At 39.3% G+C, this 19,426-nt stretch overlaps 1 protein-coding gene across 5 annotated transcripts in view; it reads left to right on the top strand.

The window, feature by feature from the left end:
• The window catches only part of CDK14 (cyclin dependent kinase 14), a 591,939-nt gene that overhangs the window by 118,797 nt on the left and 453,716 nt on the right, over positions 1-19,426 (top strand). Inside the window, exon 1 of one of the 5 annotated variants that reach the window (XM_065884380.1) lies at positions 2,448-2,630. The exons of 3 other annotated variants lie outside the window; for them this stretch is intronic. In XM_065884380.1, the coding sequence (XP_065740452.1) occupies positions 2,448-2,630 (183 nt within the window). Of the gene's footprint in view, positions 1-2,447; positions 2,631-2,855; positions 2,980-19,426 lie in introns of those variants that run through there. One more of the 5 variants, XM_065884384.1, reaches the window with a different exon arrangement.

Here is a 19,426-nt window from a genome sequence, read left to right as displayed (position 1 = left end):
TCTTGTCTTTTTTCAGTTAAAAAAAAAAGAGCCCTTCTCTGTCCCTTTTTCCAAGTACTTTTTTCTCCAGGTTTAGTTTTCTTTGGCCCCATCTGTCTGTGAAGGTTAGACATCTGGCAGCCTCATATGTCTGAGATAGCTCCATGTAGGATGATAGGAAACAAAGGGTTTCTGCACAGATGAAAAGTACCACAAAGCCTGTATGGTAAAGCCGTGGTCATTGGGTGCCTAGGCTAGTATTTCTCCACTCAGGAGAAAGTTCCTAGTTCTGCTTTGAACCCACCATTTGACTCAGACCTTTATTCACACAGTCTTCTAATCAGTCTATTTATCTAGGACGCCCAGGACAGGGATGGTTGAAGAAGCTGTGGCAAGACTGAGAAGGGTGTGGTGGTGTTAGAAGGAAGTGGCACATTTACAGCCATAAGAAGGAAAGACTGAAGGCAAAGAGAGGCTGGACCATCATGATGAAGCGGTGGAACTCACATATGTTGGTTATTGAGATTAGGAGACAGTGGTCCTGTATACCCGCCTTTAGACCCTCATGGTTGTCACTGGTATTCGTAATTGACTCCATCATCAATTGAAGATTAGATGTTGTTTATTATAAGCCATTTAAAATGTCAGAGAAGTGCATAATACTTTTTAGAATTAAAAAAAATTATAAAAGCAGGCATTTCAAGGGATCAAATTTTGTTTACTTGCAAAAATGACCGAAGTAGATGTTAGTATCTAGTATTTTTGTCAGTTTCTTTCCCATCTTCTTCTCTATATCCACTGAGATGGTGTTTTTACAAAAGACTTTTTGTCTCTTCTCTTTGAAGATGGACCCCTTATTTTAATCTCTACTATTGTTCTTCTGTGGTGTGGTTTTATATACATCTCAATGTCCCCTAATAAAGATATTCTTTTCTTTTTTAATTAATTTATTTACTTTCAGCTGCGTTGGGTCTTTGTTGTCGTGCATGGGCTTCCTCTAGTTTCAGCGAGTGGCGGCTACTCTTCTTTGTGGTGTGCGGACTTCTCATTGTGGTGGCTTCTCTTGTTGCGGAGCACGGGCTCTAGGCGCACGGGCTTCAGTAGTTGTGGCACTCAGCCTCAGTAGTTGTGGCTCTTGGGCTCTAGAGCACAGGCTCAGTAGTTGTGGCACACAGGCCTAGCTGCTCCGTGGCATGTGGGATCTTCCCGGACCAGGGCTCGAACCCATATGCCCTGCATTGGCAGGCGGATTCTCAGCCACTGTGCCACCAGGGAAGCCCAAGATATTCTTAATAGCAGTAGGTGGCAAAGCTTCTAAGACATGAACATAGTGATTATTTCCCACAGCTTCACCCTCAGCCTCTATCTTTACTTCTGTCCTATGGTCAAACTTCTTGTATAATTCTATACATTTGTCGACACTGTTTTTTCCCCACACATTCTTCTCACACATTTCTCAAGCTCCCCATCCATTTCCACTCTACAGGAGTCCACAGAATTTGTTTGAACTACTATCATCAGCAGATCCTCCTAATATTTATGTATATAACAAGTACTGAGGGCTGAGCTTTTGTGTTGCAGAAAAAAATAAAGTTCAGTATCTTCCCAGTGGCATTCAAAAGGATGAAAGTGAAGATGGTTTGGAAATAGGGGATGCGGGAGATGATTCCCTTAAACCAATTACGATGTGAAAGGAAAGCGCTTTTCCTTGAGATTTCTGATTATAAGTGTGCACCTAGTCCTGGGAGCTAAATGAATATTTGACACTGCAGTTACCTCTTCTTGTACTTAATTTCTTAATTAAATGAATATCTATGAGGTCATATTTCATGCCTGACTTTTTTGATTTCTTGCCTAATGTATTTTTCAGTTGTATCCTTATGCCTTAATCTAATTTGTGCCCTTTTGTGATTCTGTTCTCTAAGGATAGGAAATAACTTTAAGCAAGGATGAATTGTAGATCAACCACTCTCCTGTAGGGGCCGCTATGGGAGTAGCAATTTGGCATCCTTCCTTGCCACTCAGCACCGTGTGGTATGACTTGACACAATTAGTCTAAGGATTGTGAGTTCTGGTTTGTGTTGATATTTTACTTTTGAGGGTGATATGAGCTCTAACTCCATCAAGAATTCTGCAGGCTCATAACTATGTATTTTATCACTTTGGTTCCGTAAATGCTACACCTGTGCTTTTTTTTTTTTTTACCTCACGTATTTGGTGCATAGTTATTTTAGAGTTCTCATCATGCCCCGTTTGCATATGAGAAATCTATGCACATAGACATATTAAACCATTTTAGTGGCTTTGCAGCACGAATGATGGTATCCTAAACTTGGCCTTCTATAGGACCTCAGATTACTGTTTAATGGGGTTGTCACTCAAGACACGTACTGGCTTTCACCAGTGCTTTTAAAAAATTGAATTGAGCATGATGAGGTGCATCCCCTTGATTAAATGTTTTTCCTCCTATGCAATCACCATTAGCTGTTTGGCTCCCATTCTGTATTCTTTTGAAGCAGCCCTGCATTACAAATCAATATCTTTCTGAAGGGACAGTGTGTCGTGAATTGCCTGGACAGCATATGCACGGTTACTTTGGCTGCAACGTTGCTGCAGAGCCTGGCTACACTGCCTTCCTGGGAACTCCAGAGGCAAGTCCATCGTGTTTGGAGAAAAAGAAAAAAGATTCTTTTGGGAAAAAATTGAACTCTTAAAGCTATTGATACTGAATGTTAGCATGTCCTTTGTGTTCTTCTGAACCATATTTGGTCTTATTCCATGGAGATTAGCTTCTGTAGGTGGTTTCTGGGTGAATTTTTTTTTTTTTTTGCTTTTGCTTCCCCCTTTCTTGGTTGTAGTACGGCCGTACCATTTCAGCTTGCTAGTGCAGAAAGATGTGAATTCAGTTGCTGTATGGGCCTGGTTTGGTGCAAGCACATTGCTAGAGACATGTTAAAGAGTTCCAGGTGATTCGAGCCTGAGAGAGACAACAGCAAAACGGTAAGACCGAGCATGCTTAAAATCAGAGCAGGGGTTTTAATTTGGAGCATCTCAGCAAGACTGAATCCTGACTCACTCATTTACAACTTGAAAAGGATTCATTTTGTGCGTGTCATTTTACTCACCCCCTTCTATTTAACTGCCCCAAACATCACAGATTGATCAAGGGGCTATTTAAACTAAAGATCTGACAAGAGGTTACCCACGGAAGTCTCTTGAGGTTCCCGAGGCTGCTGCCTGTAGTTTGTAAACACCAGTAGCAGCGATAAGATGAAGAAAAGGTTTGCGACTGTGCTTCTTTGCCATAGCTGAATCTTATTTCTTCTGAGATTCGTCTTATTTATTATAGCTTAAAGAGATCTGACAGATTGTTTTGCCTGGCTATGCTTGGCCGAATGCCCTCTGAGTCAAGCCAGTGAAGGACGGGATACGACTTTTCTCATTTGGGTAAACTGATGTCCATGAATTAGCTGGACTGGCTCTGAGCGCAATGAACATCTCTAATATATTAGGGATCTGGGGCTTCCTCCCTGCTTCTCCCGCCCCCTCCCTTCTGGCACAGAAAGGCACCTGCTTTAAGTGTGTGCTGCCTGGCAGAGGTCAGTGTGCTGGTATTTTGCATCATTACACCTGTAGTGGTTATGCTTTCATGTACAGAAGTGATAATCCTTCATGCAGTTCTGCTTGAAGTGCTGACTCTTAAGAGTGGACTGTTAGCGTTTTGTATGCTAATGGAGAACTCCTGCATGCATGAAGGACTGGAGCAGCAGACAGCCTCCTCCAAAATGATGCTTACCTGCTCGCGGAGAAGATAACAGTTGAGAGACAGAAATGTAAACCTTGATATCTGCAGAGGGTGAATTCCTTATTTCCTTTGTTAATGGGCACACTGTGTTGGGGTTGGAGGTGGTTGAAGTTGAAGGACATGTTTTAATACTGTTCAAAGTGAGACTACTACATTACGTGGTCCTGGTGAGTTTATAAGGATCCATCTATTATACAGGTACTGAATGTTAAGGATGTCAGCATTTGATTTCTTTTTTTGCTTTAAAAATATTCTTCTTATGTATACTAGAACTGAGTACTTCGTGTAAAATGTAAATGATGTAGCTAGTGAATATTAGTTGAGAAAAGCATCAGTAACTTGATGTGGCATGTTGGCCACAAGCCAGTTGTATATAATTTTTTTGACGTTAAGTATTTTTAAGAAAGATCTCCTGATTACTTGATAGGCTAATTGAGAGAAATATTGATAATGTTTGGGTTCACTAGAATTTTTTTGGAGGAGTGGAGGAGCCTTAAATATTTTTCTGTATTCACTCAACTATTTATTGTAAAGGTTGGACATTGATTTTAGGGAATGAATATTTGGATTTTCTTCCAAAGAGAGTTCAAATTTTCTTTTATTTTGACCATTTACTATTTCCTAAAATATCAAGATGATCTATAAACTATTCTTTTCTATACTTCAATTGTTCCTTAAAAAAACAAACTTTTTTTCTACTCAGAAGATGATGTGCCATGTGTTTGCTGTTTCTTTTTCTGAGAGTGATGTTTCTGGCTATTTATATTTTTACCTTCACTTTGTGTAAGCTGTGAGGTTTATTTTTTTCACCCTGTGACAAAAGGAGTTGTACATTTGCAAAAAGTAAGTCATTTTAAAAAAGGGGTAGTAGAGCATTAATATGACATTGATTTTACAGTCAGGTTTTTATTCCTCATTGTGCAAAGATTTATCAGTCGTCTACTCTAAGACATCATAAGATGTGCTGTGAAGGAAGTATAGATGAAATAGATACACTCCCTTCGCTGAAGGAGCTTAGATGTAGTAGCTTTGGTATTTTTCTCAGGAATATGCCCCATTATACTTTCTCATGAATGAGTAAATTTGATGTTTTTTATATTTTCCTCCTTAGGAGACTCCTTCCTCTATTTTCTTTTAATCATTTATTTATTAAACAAACATTTATGGAGAGTCTACTGTGTAACAGTGTAACTACTGTGTAACAGTAAGTAAAACAGAGCTGGTCCCTGCCCTCATAAAACTTACAATCTACTTATTTTTAAAATATTTCAAGAAGAATTTGGAGGCAAGTTTTCTTCATTTTGGGCAATTATGAAACAGACACTATATGCTTAGATTTTTTCCATTTTAAAAATTGTGGTATAAAATATACATAGCACAAAATTTTCCATTTTAACCATTTTTAGGTATATAATTTATTGGCATAAGTACATTCACAGTGTTTGGCTGCCATCATCGCTGCCCACTTGCAGAACTTTTCATCATCCCTAATAGAAATTCTGTGTCCATTAAATGATAACTCCCCATTCTCCGTCTCCTCAGCCCCTGGTAATCTCTCCAGTCTACTTTCTGGGTCTAAGAATTTGCCTCTTCTTGGTATCTCATATCATATCAAGTGGAACCATACAGTATTTGTCCTTTTGTGTTTGGTTTATTTCATTCAGCATGTTTTCAAGGTTCATCCATGTTGTACCATGTATCAGAATTTCATTCCTTTTTAATGTATGCTTTGATTTTTTTATATGGAAAAGACAGCAGTTCCCCACCCCCCTTATGATTTCACTGAATCAAGTTCCCATATGGACCTCTGTGGACATCTAATAAATGCGGATAATTTAGAGATACTAAAAATAAAAGTCTGGGGGGGGAAGGGCAAGGAATGAAGAATAGAAATGCACTGAGGGAATGATCTAAGGATGTATTCATTTGGATTCTTTACGTGGGCTAGTAATTGAGCATGGTAATTGGGCTAGTTAGGTTTTCATGTCAATTCTTTGCTTATAGAAAGCAACTATCAGCTGAACTATTCAATGGAAGGCTGGACTGTAGCTTTTGTCATTAACATTCAAATTTTACCCACTCTACTTCTAGTCTTTTACTTTATCTAACTTTATAAGCAAAGACTGATCATGCTGAAGTCCTCTTGCAGAATCAGAGACTCTTAGGACTGGGAGGTTTTTCAGCAATTGTGTTATCTGATTGGCTCATCTTTATTTCATTTGGCCAATTGGAGAGCGAGACTCCACTCAGTCTCCTGACGCCCACTGCAAGCCCTCTGTCACTCCCCACTGCTGTTTTCAGTGGACACTCAATCCCCAAATCCCAGGTATCCTCTGACTTAGAGGGGAGTGAGAGAGGGTATTAGCTTGATGCCGTCTTAAGCAGATTTCCATTGGATGAGGTAAGCCTGGCTTCATCAATATAGCATTCTCTTTCTCATATTTCTTCCTGTTGCTGCTTTTAAATCCAGATGGTTTTCTGATAGAAGATCCTTTTTAGAAAGCCCAGCTAAGGCCCTAGAGCTGTCTTTCTATCTATCATTGACTGATTTGATGATTCTTAGATGGAATCAATCAGCAGTTTATATCCGCGCCTTTAACATACTATTCAGGAAACACAAACATACATGAAAAGAGGAAGATTCAACATGGCAGTGTCTAATGCCTGAGACTTCCCATCTTCCCCGTCAGCCTGTCCTTCTAAAGAAATCTTTTTGCTTTCTGCCCTTGCCCCACCCCCTAATACTTTGATGTTCAGGCCTGACTTTTGATGTGAGGCTGATTGAGAGTCAGATTAGTCAAAAGCATGTTAAATTTACATGCTGGAAGTGGTGAGCAGGCAGGGAGGATGGGTCAGAAAACCTTAAAACACAGAGCAGTGATTTTGCTCAAGTTTAAAAAATGCTTTTCTTTTGCATCAGGAGAAGAAAGAACGAGAGAAGTGTTGCAGATCAGGCCTCTGCTTTCCTTATTTCTCGCAGGATGTAAGTCCCAGGGGACATGTAAGGAAGACAGCCTGGTGGTCAAGAGCTTGGGCTTTGTAGTCAGAGTCTTGGAATAAATCCCGTTTCCTGTGCGAATTCTCTTGTGGTCTTGGACATGTTACTTAACTCTTGTGTGCCTCAATTTAATCATCCGTAAGATTGGGACAATAATAATACCTCATGGGGTTGTTGTAGAGATTAATTGAGAAACTACTTATAAAGTATTTTTAATAGTAACTCATATAATAAGAGCTCAATAATAGCTATCATCATCATTGTCATGGTCATCTAGAAGTCCTTAATTTCCATCTCTCTTTTCTATCAACTTATATCTTGCCCAAGATTCTTCTCCAGTTTGCTTGTTTATTGAGCATATATGACAATTTCTTAATGTTATTGGGTTTGAGTGGATAAAAGGAGGGTGTGAAAGAATGCTCCAGTATTCTAGTTATCATCTGGCAGGTTTGGGAAGGATTATATGTTCTATAGACTTCCTCTTCGGCCCAACTGATACAAGTTTGCCCCAGTGGCTTATTCCACAGCTAAATGAGATCTTGCTAAAGATACAAAGACGACTGTAAAATGCTCCTGGAAGCACTGGGGTTTGTTTTCAGGTGGCAGACAAACAGCAGGGTATGTGTATCCCACTGTTCTGCTCTGTTCACCTTGGATATCTCAGGATTCACTATTGAATTTTCTCAGTCATAGGCAAGATTTAAAGAACCAGTCCTCATGGAAGCAGTTAGGACTTTATTATTAATGGATTTCTGTCAAATTTATTATCACTGAAATTTTAGCTCTTTACAATAGATGGGCCAGTTGTTAAAGCTACATTGAAAGATACTTCCATTTTCTCCCCACGCGTTCTTTGTTCCCTGTGTTTCTCTTCATAAGCTCTGTGTGGTTAGTGACCCATATATGATTCTCTGAAAATTTTAAGAGCTTCAAAAGTCAATCCTATATTGAGTGGTGCCCTATATTTTTCTGAATTCTTTGGTGGGGTTTGCATCTAGATTTATTTTATTAGAATAAAACTATTAAACTTTTAAACTTTCTAACATCACTCTTGACATTAATCACTGTTATTTTCCAAGCATTAATAATGCAGTTAAATGTTATTAAAAAGATGGTTAATATAGGTGAGGAGATAAAGGTTATATTTATTTATATAACCATCTGTTTCAGAGTAAGAAGAGAGTACACAATTTTATTTCTCCTTCAGGGAAGGAATTTAAAAATATTTACAATCTTTATTTTTAAATGCTGTTCATGTGGTTACCAGGGGAAAGAAATTCAGGTCTTAATGGATCAGTCAGAACCTCCAGTAGTGTCTTCTTTACAAGTTTCCACTTTTTAATGTTATTTTACCTTCTGGATGCTTTATCTTACATGAGGGACAGAACAGTGAGCTACAGATATTTGAAAGGCATAAACATGAAGGAAGAACTAGGCTACTTTAGTACAAAGAAGCTGTGGGTGGTGCAGTGAAACTAGGAACAGAAAACAGAATTCAGAAGGCACCCGAGACTCTTGTTTGCACAGCCTCTGAGACAAATGACAGTTTCTCTTGTCCTCATGATGTTAAAAAAAAAAAAGCCCTCAAACGCTAAGCATATGTGTACAGAAAGCATTCTGGACCATGTTAGTGATTTTAAACATCTGTGAATCTAAGTTCAGCGTGATCTGTTTATTGGTTATTAGTGCTCTGACACAGTGGACGTTTTAAAATTGCCCTAGTTAATATTAGTCAGCTCCTCTCCCAGGTTATTTTGTACCTCTGCATGGTGTGGGGTCCTTTGAAAACACCCTGGTTTCTCCTTCTCAGATAGGACCCAAAACAAAACCTAATAAAAAGAAAAGCTATATTTAAACCTGTAAATTCTATGAGAGAGGGGGAAAAGTCCCTATTTGCAGGAACAGACTTGTTCTTTTCTAGAGCAAGGGCTATAAGGGAATATTGTCTTGATGAAGAAACTAATTAGCCATGCAGTGTGAGCCACTTTCTGTAGCTCGAGTCTTCTGTTGTGTTGAGAATGGGGATTCCAGTTCCCCACTGCAGCTATGGGGATTTCGTAGGTTGGAATAGGCTTTTGCTTTGTGGAATCTCAACAAAGCCACTCTTGTGCTGTGTGTGGGGATTCTCATGTCATGAGCCCCATTTCTGAGCCCTCTGGCTCTAAATGAGCGGGGGGAAGTAATGTAGATGTCGATTCTAATATTTCACCTCCCAGTATGTTCATTGGGCCATATGATATGACTGCTATACTCCTGACTCTTTTTCCATGATGAAATTTTAACCAGCATATGATTATGATGTCAAGTGAGAATGAGAAAACTCACACATCGTCTTCTTTTTCCCCTTGACTTCTTGGGGATATTTAAAGTTTTTAGTGGAAGCAGTGACTGAAAGAGGCCCAGAATTCCACAGAATTGCCTTGTCCTTCTGTTTGGGAGTAGGGGTTCGGGTCCTTGTCCAGACCAGGGTGGGAAATGTTCAGTTATGCCTCTCAGGCAAAGGGCTTCTTTTTTTTTCCGCACAAGGGAGGACCTGTTTTATAGTACATGGCACTCTTCATGCATGTAAGTTCCTTTTAAAATTTCATTTCTGGATCCTGAAGTGACTTCCTTTGAATTTTTTTTTTCCAAAGCTACTACATAAACTCTGGTAAATAAAGAGTAAAGCAAAATTCTGGGTTCACTTCGCCTTAGAATAATTTTGTGGTCATTTTTTTTTTTTTTATAGATATGGTGGTCCATGGTAAAACAATGCTTCTGTATTAGAAACAAATAAAAGTTTCTATGCAGGAAGTAATGTTACATATGTTATTATAACCTATGTATAGTCTTCTTTCTCTACTCCTCACACACTCCAATCCTATTGCTTTTTAAAAATTCCTGAATATATTGGGGATAGCTTATTGGAAAATTTTATTTCAGAGTTCAAAATTATATTAAAGAGTTATCTGAAATTACCATGGTCTTTTGTGGGAAGTTTGAGCAAAAATGCTACCCAAGGAATGTTGAAATGATTATCACTCCTGTTGTACCCAGAGACAAATTTTGCCTCTTTCACAATCTCAACTCTTTATTTGACCGTAGTAGCAGAATCTATTATTACATGGTTTAGAGCACTGCATGTCAAAGTTCAGTGTGCATACAAATCCTCTGGGATCTTGCTAAAATGCAGGTTCTGACTCAGTAGGACTGAGGTGAGGTGAGGGCTGTGATCCTGGGTGATGACTGTGCTGCTGGTCCAAAGGCAGTCAGGGGTTAAAGAATAATTCCTGATGAAATCCTGATCGCCCAAAATAACTACATTCCAAAAAACCTAAATAGGCCACAACTAACAACAGAGAGAGGGCATTTCAACCCTTACTGTGAGTATTCATTAAACTTCATGTTAAATTTATCATTATGAAATCATGGAATTTTAATCAGCATATAATTATGGATGCCAAATGGGAGTGAGAAAATTTCACATATCTTCTTCTTTTTTCCCTTACCTTTTTGGGCTAGTTACTTTTTTTTTCTTCCTGTACGCGAGCCTCTCACTGTTGTGGCCTCTCCCGTTGTGGAGCACAGGCTCCGGACTCGCAGGCTCAGTGGCCATGGCTCACGGGCCCAGCCGCTCCGCGGCATGTGGGATCTTCCCGGACCGGGGCACGAACCCGTGTCCCCTGCATCGGCAGGCAGACTCTGAACCACTGCGCCACCAGGGAAGCCCATGGGCTAGTTACTTTTTAGTGGAAGTAGTGTAAAATAAAGAATCTAGAGGTCAGTAAATATATGCATCTATCTATGCCAGCCTTTAAGCAAACTGTATCTCTTATATCTAAATCAAGTGTCTCACTGTAACAGAAGGAAAAGCAACTAAATAAAATTATTTTAGTAATGCATATTAAAGTACCAGCTCCTGGGAAGACCACCTAAATATTTCATAATAGAATCAGCAATGTCAAATCTCTTGGTGATAAGCACTGAAGCCCAGTAAGGTTGTAACAAAACTACAGTCACTGAAGCGGCATAAAGGAATGTGATGTCCTCAAGAGTTCTCCATTCAACTGTGTCAATTAGCTGATGGATTCAGGATTGAATTAAATTAGGTCAAACCCCAAAGAAACTAGTCAGTAGAAAAATAAGCATTTTAAAATTAAATCCCAGTAGTGGACATTGAATTCTGGTAAGTGGGAACAGCTGGTGAAGCCTTTTTGTTGACTGGAAACGATCTCGGCTCAGAAGGTGCCTCATCGTTTCGTAGTTTCTTAGGACTCATTTTTGTAATGGCCCATGGTTAGTTAAAGGGGAAGGCTTATAATAAGGAAAACAATCCATCTTTGAGTAAATATTACCAGAGCACCCAGTTTTGTGCTGCCATTTGAGCTTTGGGAATGTGAAAGAAATGGAAGAAGCGGTTTCTGTGCTCTGGTGTTTACAGTCTGGTTGTGGAAATACAAATACATGAGAAACAGAGCAAGACAAAGACCTCCTCCCACCCCAGCAGATAAACCAAACGCATCAAAACAAACTCCACAGTAGCTTATATGAAAGCATGTAAGACAGTGTATATTTAAGTGACGGGTTATGAGGTACAGTCTGAAAACGATGTAGTTCTTAGTGAGGGCTTTTCTGGTTGCGACAGTGACAGTGACATAGGGGCATGAGTGGTGTTTAGTAGACAGAACTAGTGTTGCCAGCGTCCCACAGTGTGACTGCTACCCCATGCTGCTCACAAATAATTCCTCAGTCAAAAGGCCCAGGATGCCATCACTGAGAGACAATGCCAGGAGTTTAGAGTTAACGAGCACCCGCAGAGGCTGGAGCTCTCAGGAGAGGTGTTTATGGTGTGAACCTGACTGCCTCCTCTCTAAACCCTAAAATCCTAAGGCAAAGGGGAAGTAAAAGGAAGCACAAAGAAGTGAATTTATGTGTCTGGTCTTAGCTCTCTAGTTGCTCTATTTAAAATCATTTACCAGCTGTAAGCTGCTGCCTGGAGTTTGTAATAGTTGAGCTTTGAAAGGCCTGAAGAGCTGTTTACTCCAGCTGTGTCATTTTACAGATGAAAAGACTGAGACCCGGAGAGTTGTAGTGACTTGTTCTGAGTCACTTAGTTCTGACATAATATGGGGCCGCAGGCTTGCCCGTATATATGTTTGTTCTGATAAAACATAGCTATAAGTAAAAGTACATTCAGGCATATATCCCTTTATATACATAGACAACACGTTCTATTTTTTTGTTCCATGTAGCTATTCACACTGCCACCTCTGTACACACACACACACACACACACACACACACACACACACACGGGTGAGAAAAGAGAAGACTACAACCAAAGAGAGGACAAGGTACTTTTCGATCTTGCAGGTTTAGGTTAGAGGTGAAGGCGGCTGTCATGGGTTATGATTCTAGTGGCATTAGAAATTTCTCCTACCCTCGCCCCCTTCATTCCCCGCTCCTACCAAAACACCTTGTCCACTTACCCCTGAAAGCTGAATTTCTTTTATAAGGGGTGGAGCTTTTTAATGCTATAATGCTTCAAGTTCAGATAATCCAGGGAGAGGTAATGCTCTGATTTAAGTGTTCACAAACTTGTAAATGACAGATGGTGGCTTTTTAATTGGGAACAGATTTTGAGAGAAGATATTGAGTAAGAGAAAGCTGTTTGTCAGGCCCTCATCAGGTAACAGATGAGGGGAAAACAATTGTAAGAGGTTGTTTCAGTGTCAAGAATTTTGCTGATTTCAGTTTTGCTTTGGCCTGTCATGGATATTCCTTTCATGAATGGCAAGAGATCATGACTTAAACCGATTCTTGTTATGGTGTTTGCCTTCACGAAGAGGGTGGAGTGAAGAAGTACAGAAGATCACACTCTGAACCCAGTAAAATGCCAATCATCAGAAAATGGTTGATTCAAAGGGACAATTTTCAGCCCCAATGAATTTGCCGGAAATGAGTGCCAACCTTCACTGAATTAAGTTGTGCTCGTTCAAATCCACTGCTGTGAGTTTGGGGGACAGTTGTCTGGATTTTACATAGCTCCAAGCTAAAATTGCAGGTCAAACTGTGACTTTTGGAGCCTCCAACACTGTTTGAATTGCTAACAATTTTTACTGAGTTTTGAGTCTGCCAGCTAATGTACAGACCCCTGTTAATGATGAGTGAACCAAAATAATTGATTCAGATGAACACCTAAACGTGTGGGTGCATCTCTAACCATGTTTGAAATTCCAGGTTCTATTGAATTTACTGGAAAAAATAAAGGAACAGAAGTTTATGTTGGTATTTGTGATGATTTCTTCTTTTTATCGTTTTATTTCTTCTTTTTATGTCTGATGGTTTTCAAGTACCATCAGACATCCCTGCTTTCATAAATTTTGTCACTTCAGTTTCTAAATGGATCAAGGAAGTGTGAAAAAATGCCATCATAGAGAAAACATATCCTGTTTCCCGTTGATACTGGAATGTCTATGGTTTTCAGGCAGTACTGCTACTATAGCTATTTATTGTGACTGGCTTGGTCCATGGCTTGGTGTATGGGGAAGTCTATGGCTTGTTGTGACCTGTGCAGAGGGCACTAACAAACTATGTGTAAAGAACAGTGAAAGCTGATGGTGAATGTCATGTCCAAGAGTATTCTGTGCCTGGAACATCCACAGCTAGTGCCCACATCCTTAAAAATATATGTAGCTAATAAATGTAATTTTGGAAAACAATTTGTCTCAGTCTACTTAAGCATGGATGACTGACTTAACTAAATTCCCTTAATTTCAAATACTAATTTAGTGTGACTGATTATTTTAACATATTTCAGATACTTTAAACAAAGAAAACATGCACAAATATGATTCTTGCACATAATATTACTACACTTAAACTCATCCTATTTTAAAACACCAACACTGTGGGTTTCATTAATTTCGTATTATTTCTATATTTCTTTTTATGCCTTCCTAGGGTTATAGATCTAATTAGTAGATTCCTTCCAGGGGTTTCACTAGTAATATTTTTGAATCTTCTTGGAGTTGTGTAATCTTTACAAATCCACAAGTAAAACAATGCCTTCTCCGAATAGCTGGGATTACAGGATCTGACGCGGTTGGGGCCTTGGTTGATTTTTCCAAAGTGATTCAGATCTAAGTCATTGGTTAGCAGTCAAGTTGAATTTTCTATTTAAGGGTTAAATTTCACTTAGTTACTAAAATTTAACTTATTTCCAAAAAATGCATTCCACATTGACTTCACAATAAATTTTCTTTACAATCTGGTGTCTCTCCACTAAATGTATTCTTTGTAAAATGTTGCTTAGGCAACATCACATACCCTTTGTTTATTACTGTGTTATACTGACCTGGTCTGTTAGTGGAACATCTGTGTTGTTGTTTTTTCTACACTTGCGCTGTGTAGACCCCTTCTCCACAAGCTTTGAGCAATCATTCCTATTCTTGGTGCAATTCCTACTTTTTCTGGCACTACTTGGCTTACAGTTCTATGTGTGAAAACCAACTATATATCCTGTTATATTCATCCTTCCATATAACTGCCATTTGTCGTTTATATTGACTTTTCTTTCTCAAAATCATAATGAACTCAGGGTCTTTCAATAACTCTCTTGTTCCATTTAATCATAATTTTATTTTCCTTTTGATGCTCAAATATGTAATCACAGTTTGGCCAGTAGGAATCCCTATAGCCAGATTCCTTTGTCCTTCTAGCATGGTCACTGACATTTTTGAAAGGATCCTAGTTTTCTGGTAACAGCTGGATATTTCACAGCTGTTCTGCGCTTCCTGCCCTGTGAACTGGAATCAGGTTACTTCCAAGGATTCCTCTTTTTTCATAGTGGGGAACTGGAACATAGACCAGAATCTAGGCACTGGGGGTACACATGAAACTTAGCAGTGGATCAAAGGGCTACTATTGGGTGGGTGGTTGAAAAATCTGCCTTTTTGAGGTTATGGGTTCCTACTGATTTTTTTCCAATTTGACATACATGCTTTTGTCCTCTAGTTTTCTTATATTATGAGATTGTATCTGCACCGACCACAAGCATCTTGTTGTAGGAAGAAAGATTTTATTTGGGGAGGGGAAGTGTTTATTTAGATTGCTGACAGGTTGATGGAAAGATTCAAATGAAGATCTGGGCACTGGGGAGTAGCACCAATGTATAACCTGTCTTCTAGAACCCTCTTTCATTGCTAGGACTCTAGTCAGCTCACTCTTCTCTTCACGTACCTTGTGCACTTCAATAATTTTATTCCATAGTATGCCAGAGATTGCAGCTAAGGGGAATGTGTGCCATTCTTACTTCACCTTGTCTGGATCCTTCCCCACACCTAAGCCCTCCCTCTTCTCTTCAGGGTCTGACAAGCCCATGAGGTCAGTGAGGCTGCTTCCCCATAGCCTTATGAAGGGCCTGGAGTCTGCTTTCTGCTGTGCTTGTGGTTAACAGAGATGGCCAGATCATGTTTAAGTTGTTTGTCCCAAATATTGGAAACTTGAAACTTTTTCAGAACAGTCACTTTGCCGTATGCGGAAAACTCAAGTATAGATGACTTTCCTGGATGAAGATGCCTACATAAAGCAGGCCTGATACTGTTTTTTTTTTTTTTTTTTTTTTTAACATCTTTATTGGGGTATAATTGCTTTACAATGGTGTGTTAGTTTCTGGTTTATAACAAAGTGAATCAGGTATACATATACATATGTTCCCATATCTCTTCCCTCTTGCGTCTCCCTCCCTCCCACCCTCCCTATCCCACCCCTCCAGGCGATCACAAAGCACACAGCTGATCTCCCTGTGCTATGCGGCTGCTTCCCACTAGCTATTTATTTTTCGTTTGGTAGTGTATATATGTCCATGCCTCTCTCTCGCTTTGTCACAGCTCACCCTTCCCCCTCCCCATATCCTCAAATCCGTTCTCTAGTAGGACTGTGTCTTTATTCCTGTCTTACCCCTAGGTTCTTCATGACATTTTTTTTTCTTTAATTCCATATATATGTGTTAGCATACGGTATTTGTCTTTCTGACTTCCTTCACTCTGTATGACAGACTCTAGGTCTATCCACCTCATTACAAATATCTCAATTTTGTTTCTTTTTATGGCTGAGTAATATTCCATTGTATATATGTGCCACATCTTCTTTATCCATTCATCCGATGATGGACACTTAGGTTGTTTCCATCTCCGGGCTATTGTAAATAGAGCTGCAATGAACATTTTGGTACATGACTCCTTTTGAATTATGGTTTTCTCAGAGTATATGCCCAGTAGTGGGATTGCTGGGTCATATGGTAGTTCTATTTGTAGTTTTTTAAGGAACCTCTATACTGTTCTCCATAGTGGCTGTACCAATTCACATTCCCACCAGCAGTGCAAGAGTGTTCCCTTTTCTCCATACCCTCTCCAGTATTTATTGTTTCTAGATTTTTTGATGATGGCCATTCTGACTGGTATGAGATGATATCTCATTGTAGTTTTGATTTGCATTTCTCTAATGATTAATGATATTGAGCATTCTTTCATGTGTTTGTTGGCAGTCTGTATATCTTTCCTGTAATTGATATCTAGTCTCATAGCGTTGTGGTTGGAAAAGATACATGATACAATTTCAATTTTCTTAAATTTACCAAGGCTTGATTTGTGACCCAAGATATGATCTATCCTGGAGAATGTTCCATGAGCACTTGAGAAAAATGTGTATTCTGTTGTTTTTGGATGGAATGTCCTATAAATATCAATTAAGTCCATCTTGTTTAATGTATCATTTAAAGCTTGTGTTTCCTTATTTATTTTCATTTTGGATGATCTGTCCATTGGTGTAATTGGGGTGTTAAAGTCCCCTACTATGATTGTGTTACTGTCGATTTCCCCTTTTATGGCTGTTAGTATTTGCCTTATGTATTGAGGTGCTCCTATGTTGGGTGCATAAATATTTACAATTGTTGTATGTTCTTCTTGGATCGATCCCTTGATCGTTACGTAGTGTCCTTCTTTGTCTCTTCTAATAGTCTTTATTTTAAAGTCTATTTTGTCTGATATGAGAATTGCTACTCCAGCTTTCTTTTGGTTTCCATTTGCATGGAATATCTTTTTCCATCCCCTTACTTTCAGTTAGTATGTGTCTCTCGGTCTGAAGTGGGTCTCTTGTAGACAGCATATATATGGGTCTTGTTTTTGTATCCATTCAGCCAGTCTGTGTCTTTTGGTGGGAGCATTTAGTCCATTTACATTTAAGGTAATTATCGATATGTATGTTCCTATTTCCGTTTTCTTAATTGTTTTGGGTTCGTTATTGTAGGTATTTTCCTTCTCTTGTGTTTCTTGCCTAGAGAAGTTCCTTTAGCATTTGTTGTAAAGCTGGTTTGGTGGTGCTGAACTCTCTCAGCTTTTGCTTGTCTGTAAAGGTTTTAATTTCTCCATCAAATCTGAATGAGATCCTTGCTGGGTAGAGTAATCTTGGTTGCAGGTTTATCTCCTTCATCACTTTAAATATGTCCTGCCAGTCCCTTCTGGCTTGCAGAGTTTCTGCTGAAAGATCCGTTGTTAACCTTATGGGGATTCCCTTGTGTGTTATTTGTTGTTTTTCCGTTGCTGCTTTTAATATGCTTTCTTTGTATTTAATTTTTGACAGTGTGATTAATATGTGTCTTCGTGTATTTCTCCTTGGATTTATCCTGTATGGGACTCTCTGTGCTTCCTGGACTTGATTAACTATTTCCTTCCCCATATTAGGCAAGTTTTCAACTATAATCTTTTCAAATATTTTCTCAGTCCCTTTCTTTTTCTCTTCTTCTTCTGGAACCCCTATAATTCAAATGTTGGTGCGTTTAATGTTTTCCCAGAGGTCTCTGAGACTGTCCTCAGTTCTTTTCATTCTTTTTTCTTTATTCTGCTCTGCAGTAGTTATTTCCACTACTTTATCTTCCAGGTCACTTATCCGTTCTTCTGCCTCAGTTATTCTGCTATTGATCCCATCTAGAGTATTTTTCATTTCATTTATTGTGTTGTTCATTATTGTTTGTTTCATCTTTAGTTCTTCTAGGTCCTTGTTAAATGTTTCTTGCATTTTGTCTATTCTGTTTCCAAGATTTTGGATCATCTTTACTATCAATATTCTGAATTCTTTCTCAGGTAGACTGCCTATTTCCTCTTCATTTGTTAGGTCTGGTGGGTTTTTATCTTGCTCCTTCATCTGCGGTGTGTTTTTCTGTCTTCCCATTTTGCTTATCTTACTGTGTTTGGGGTCTCCTTTTTGCAGGCTGCAGGTTCGTAGTTCCCATTGTTTTTGGTGTCTGTCCCTAGTGGCTAAGGTTGGTTCAGTGGGTTGTGTAGGCTTTGTGGTGGAGGGGTCTAGTGCCTGTTGTCTGGTGGAAGAGGCTGGATCTTGTCTTTCTGGTGGGCAGGTCCACGTCTGATGGTTTGTTTGGGGGTGTCTATGGACTTATTATGATTTTAGGCAGCCTCTCTGCTAATGGGTGGGGTTGTGTTCCTGTTTTGCTAGTTGTTTGGCATAGGGTGTCCAGCACTGTAGCTTGCTGGTCATTGAGTGAAGCTGGGTTCTGGTGTTGAGATGGAGATCTTTGGGAGATTTTTGCCGTTTGATGCTATGTGGAGCTGGGAGGTCTCCTGTTGACCAGTGCCCTGAAGTTGGCTCTCCCGCCTCAGAGGCACAGCACTGACTCCCGGCTGCAGCACCAAGAGCCTTTCATCCATACGGCTCAGAATAAAAGGGAGAAAAAGTAGAGAGAAAGAATTAGTAGAAGTAGGAAGAAAGACAGAAAGAAAGGAAGAAAGGAGGGAAGGAAGGAAGGAAGAAAGAAGGAAGAAAAGAAGGAAAGAAAGAAAGGAGGGAGGGAGGGAGGGACGGTGGGAGGAAGGAAGGAAGGGAGGGAGGGAAGGAAGGAAAAAAGAAAGAAAGAAGATAAAGTAAAATATAATAAAGTTATTAAATTAAAAAATAATTATTAAGAAAAAAAATTTTTAAAAAACCAGATGGATAGAACCTTAGGACAAATGGTGGAAGCAAAGCTATACAGACAAAATCTCACACAGAAGCATACACATACACATTGACAAAAAGAGGAAAAGGGGAAAAAATCATAAATCTTGCTCTTAAAGTCCACCTCCTCAGTGTGGGATGATTCATTGTTTAAAGGAGGGAAGGGAAGAAAAGAAAGAAAGAAAGAAAGAGAAAGAAAGGAAGGAAGGAAGGGAGGAAAGATGAAAGAAAGAAAGAAGATAAAGTAAAATAAAGTTATTAAAATTAATTATTAAGAAAAAAATTTAAAAAAACAAAAAACACGGATGGATAGAACCCTAGGACAAATGGTGGAAGCAAAGCTATACAGACAAAATCTCACACAGAAGCATACACATACACACTCACAAAAAGAGGAAAAGGGGAAAAAATCATAAATCTTACTCTCAAAGTTCACCTCCTCAATTTGGGATGATTCGTTGTCTATTCATGTATTCCACAGATGCAGGGTACATCAAGTTGATTGTGGAGCTTTAATCCGCGGCACCTGAGGCTGCTGGGAGAGATTTCCCTTTCTCTTCTTTGCTCTCACAGCTCCCGGGGGTTCAGCTTTGGATTTGGCCCCGCCTCTGCGTGTACGTATCCGGAGGGCGTCTGTTCTTCGCTCAGACAGGACG

This window comes from Phocoena phocoena, chromosome 9 (assembly GCF_963924675.1).
Source record: "Phocoena phocoena chromosome 9, mPhoPho1.1, whole genome shotgun sequence".
Lineage (NCBI taxonomy): Eukaryota > Metazoa > Chordata > Mammalia > Artiodactyla > Phocoenidae > Phocoena > Phocoena phocoena.
The sequence above is the reverse complement of the archived record's forward strand: the minus strand, read 5'-3'. Positions and strand labels throughout refer to the sequence as shown.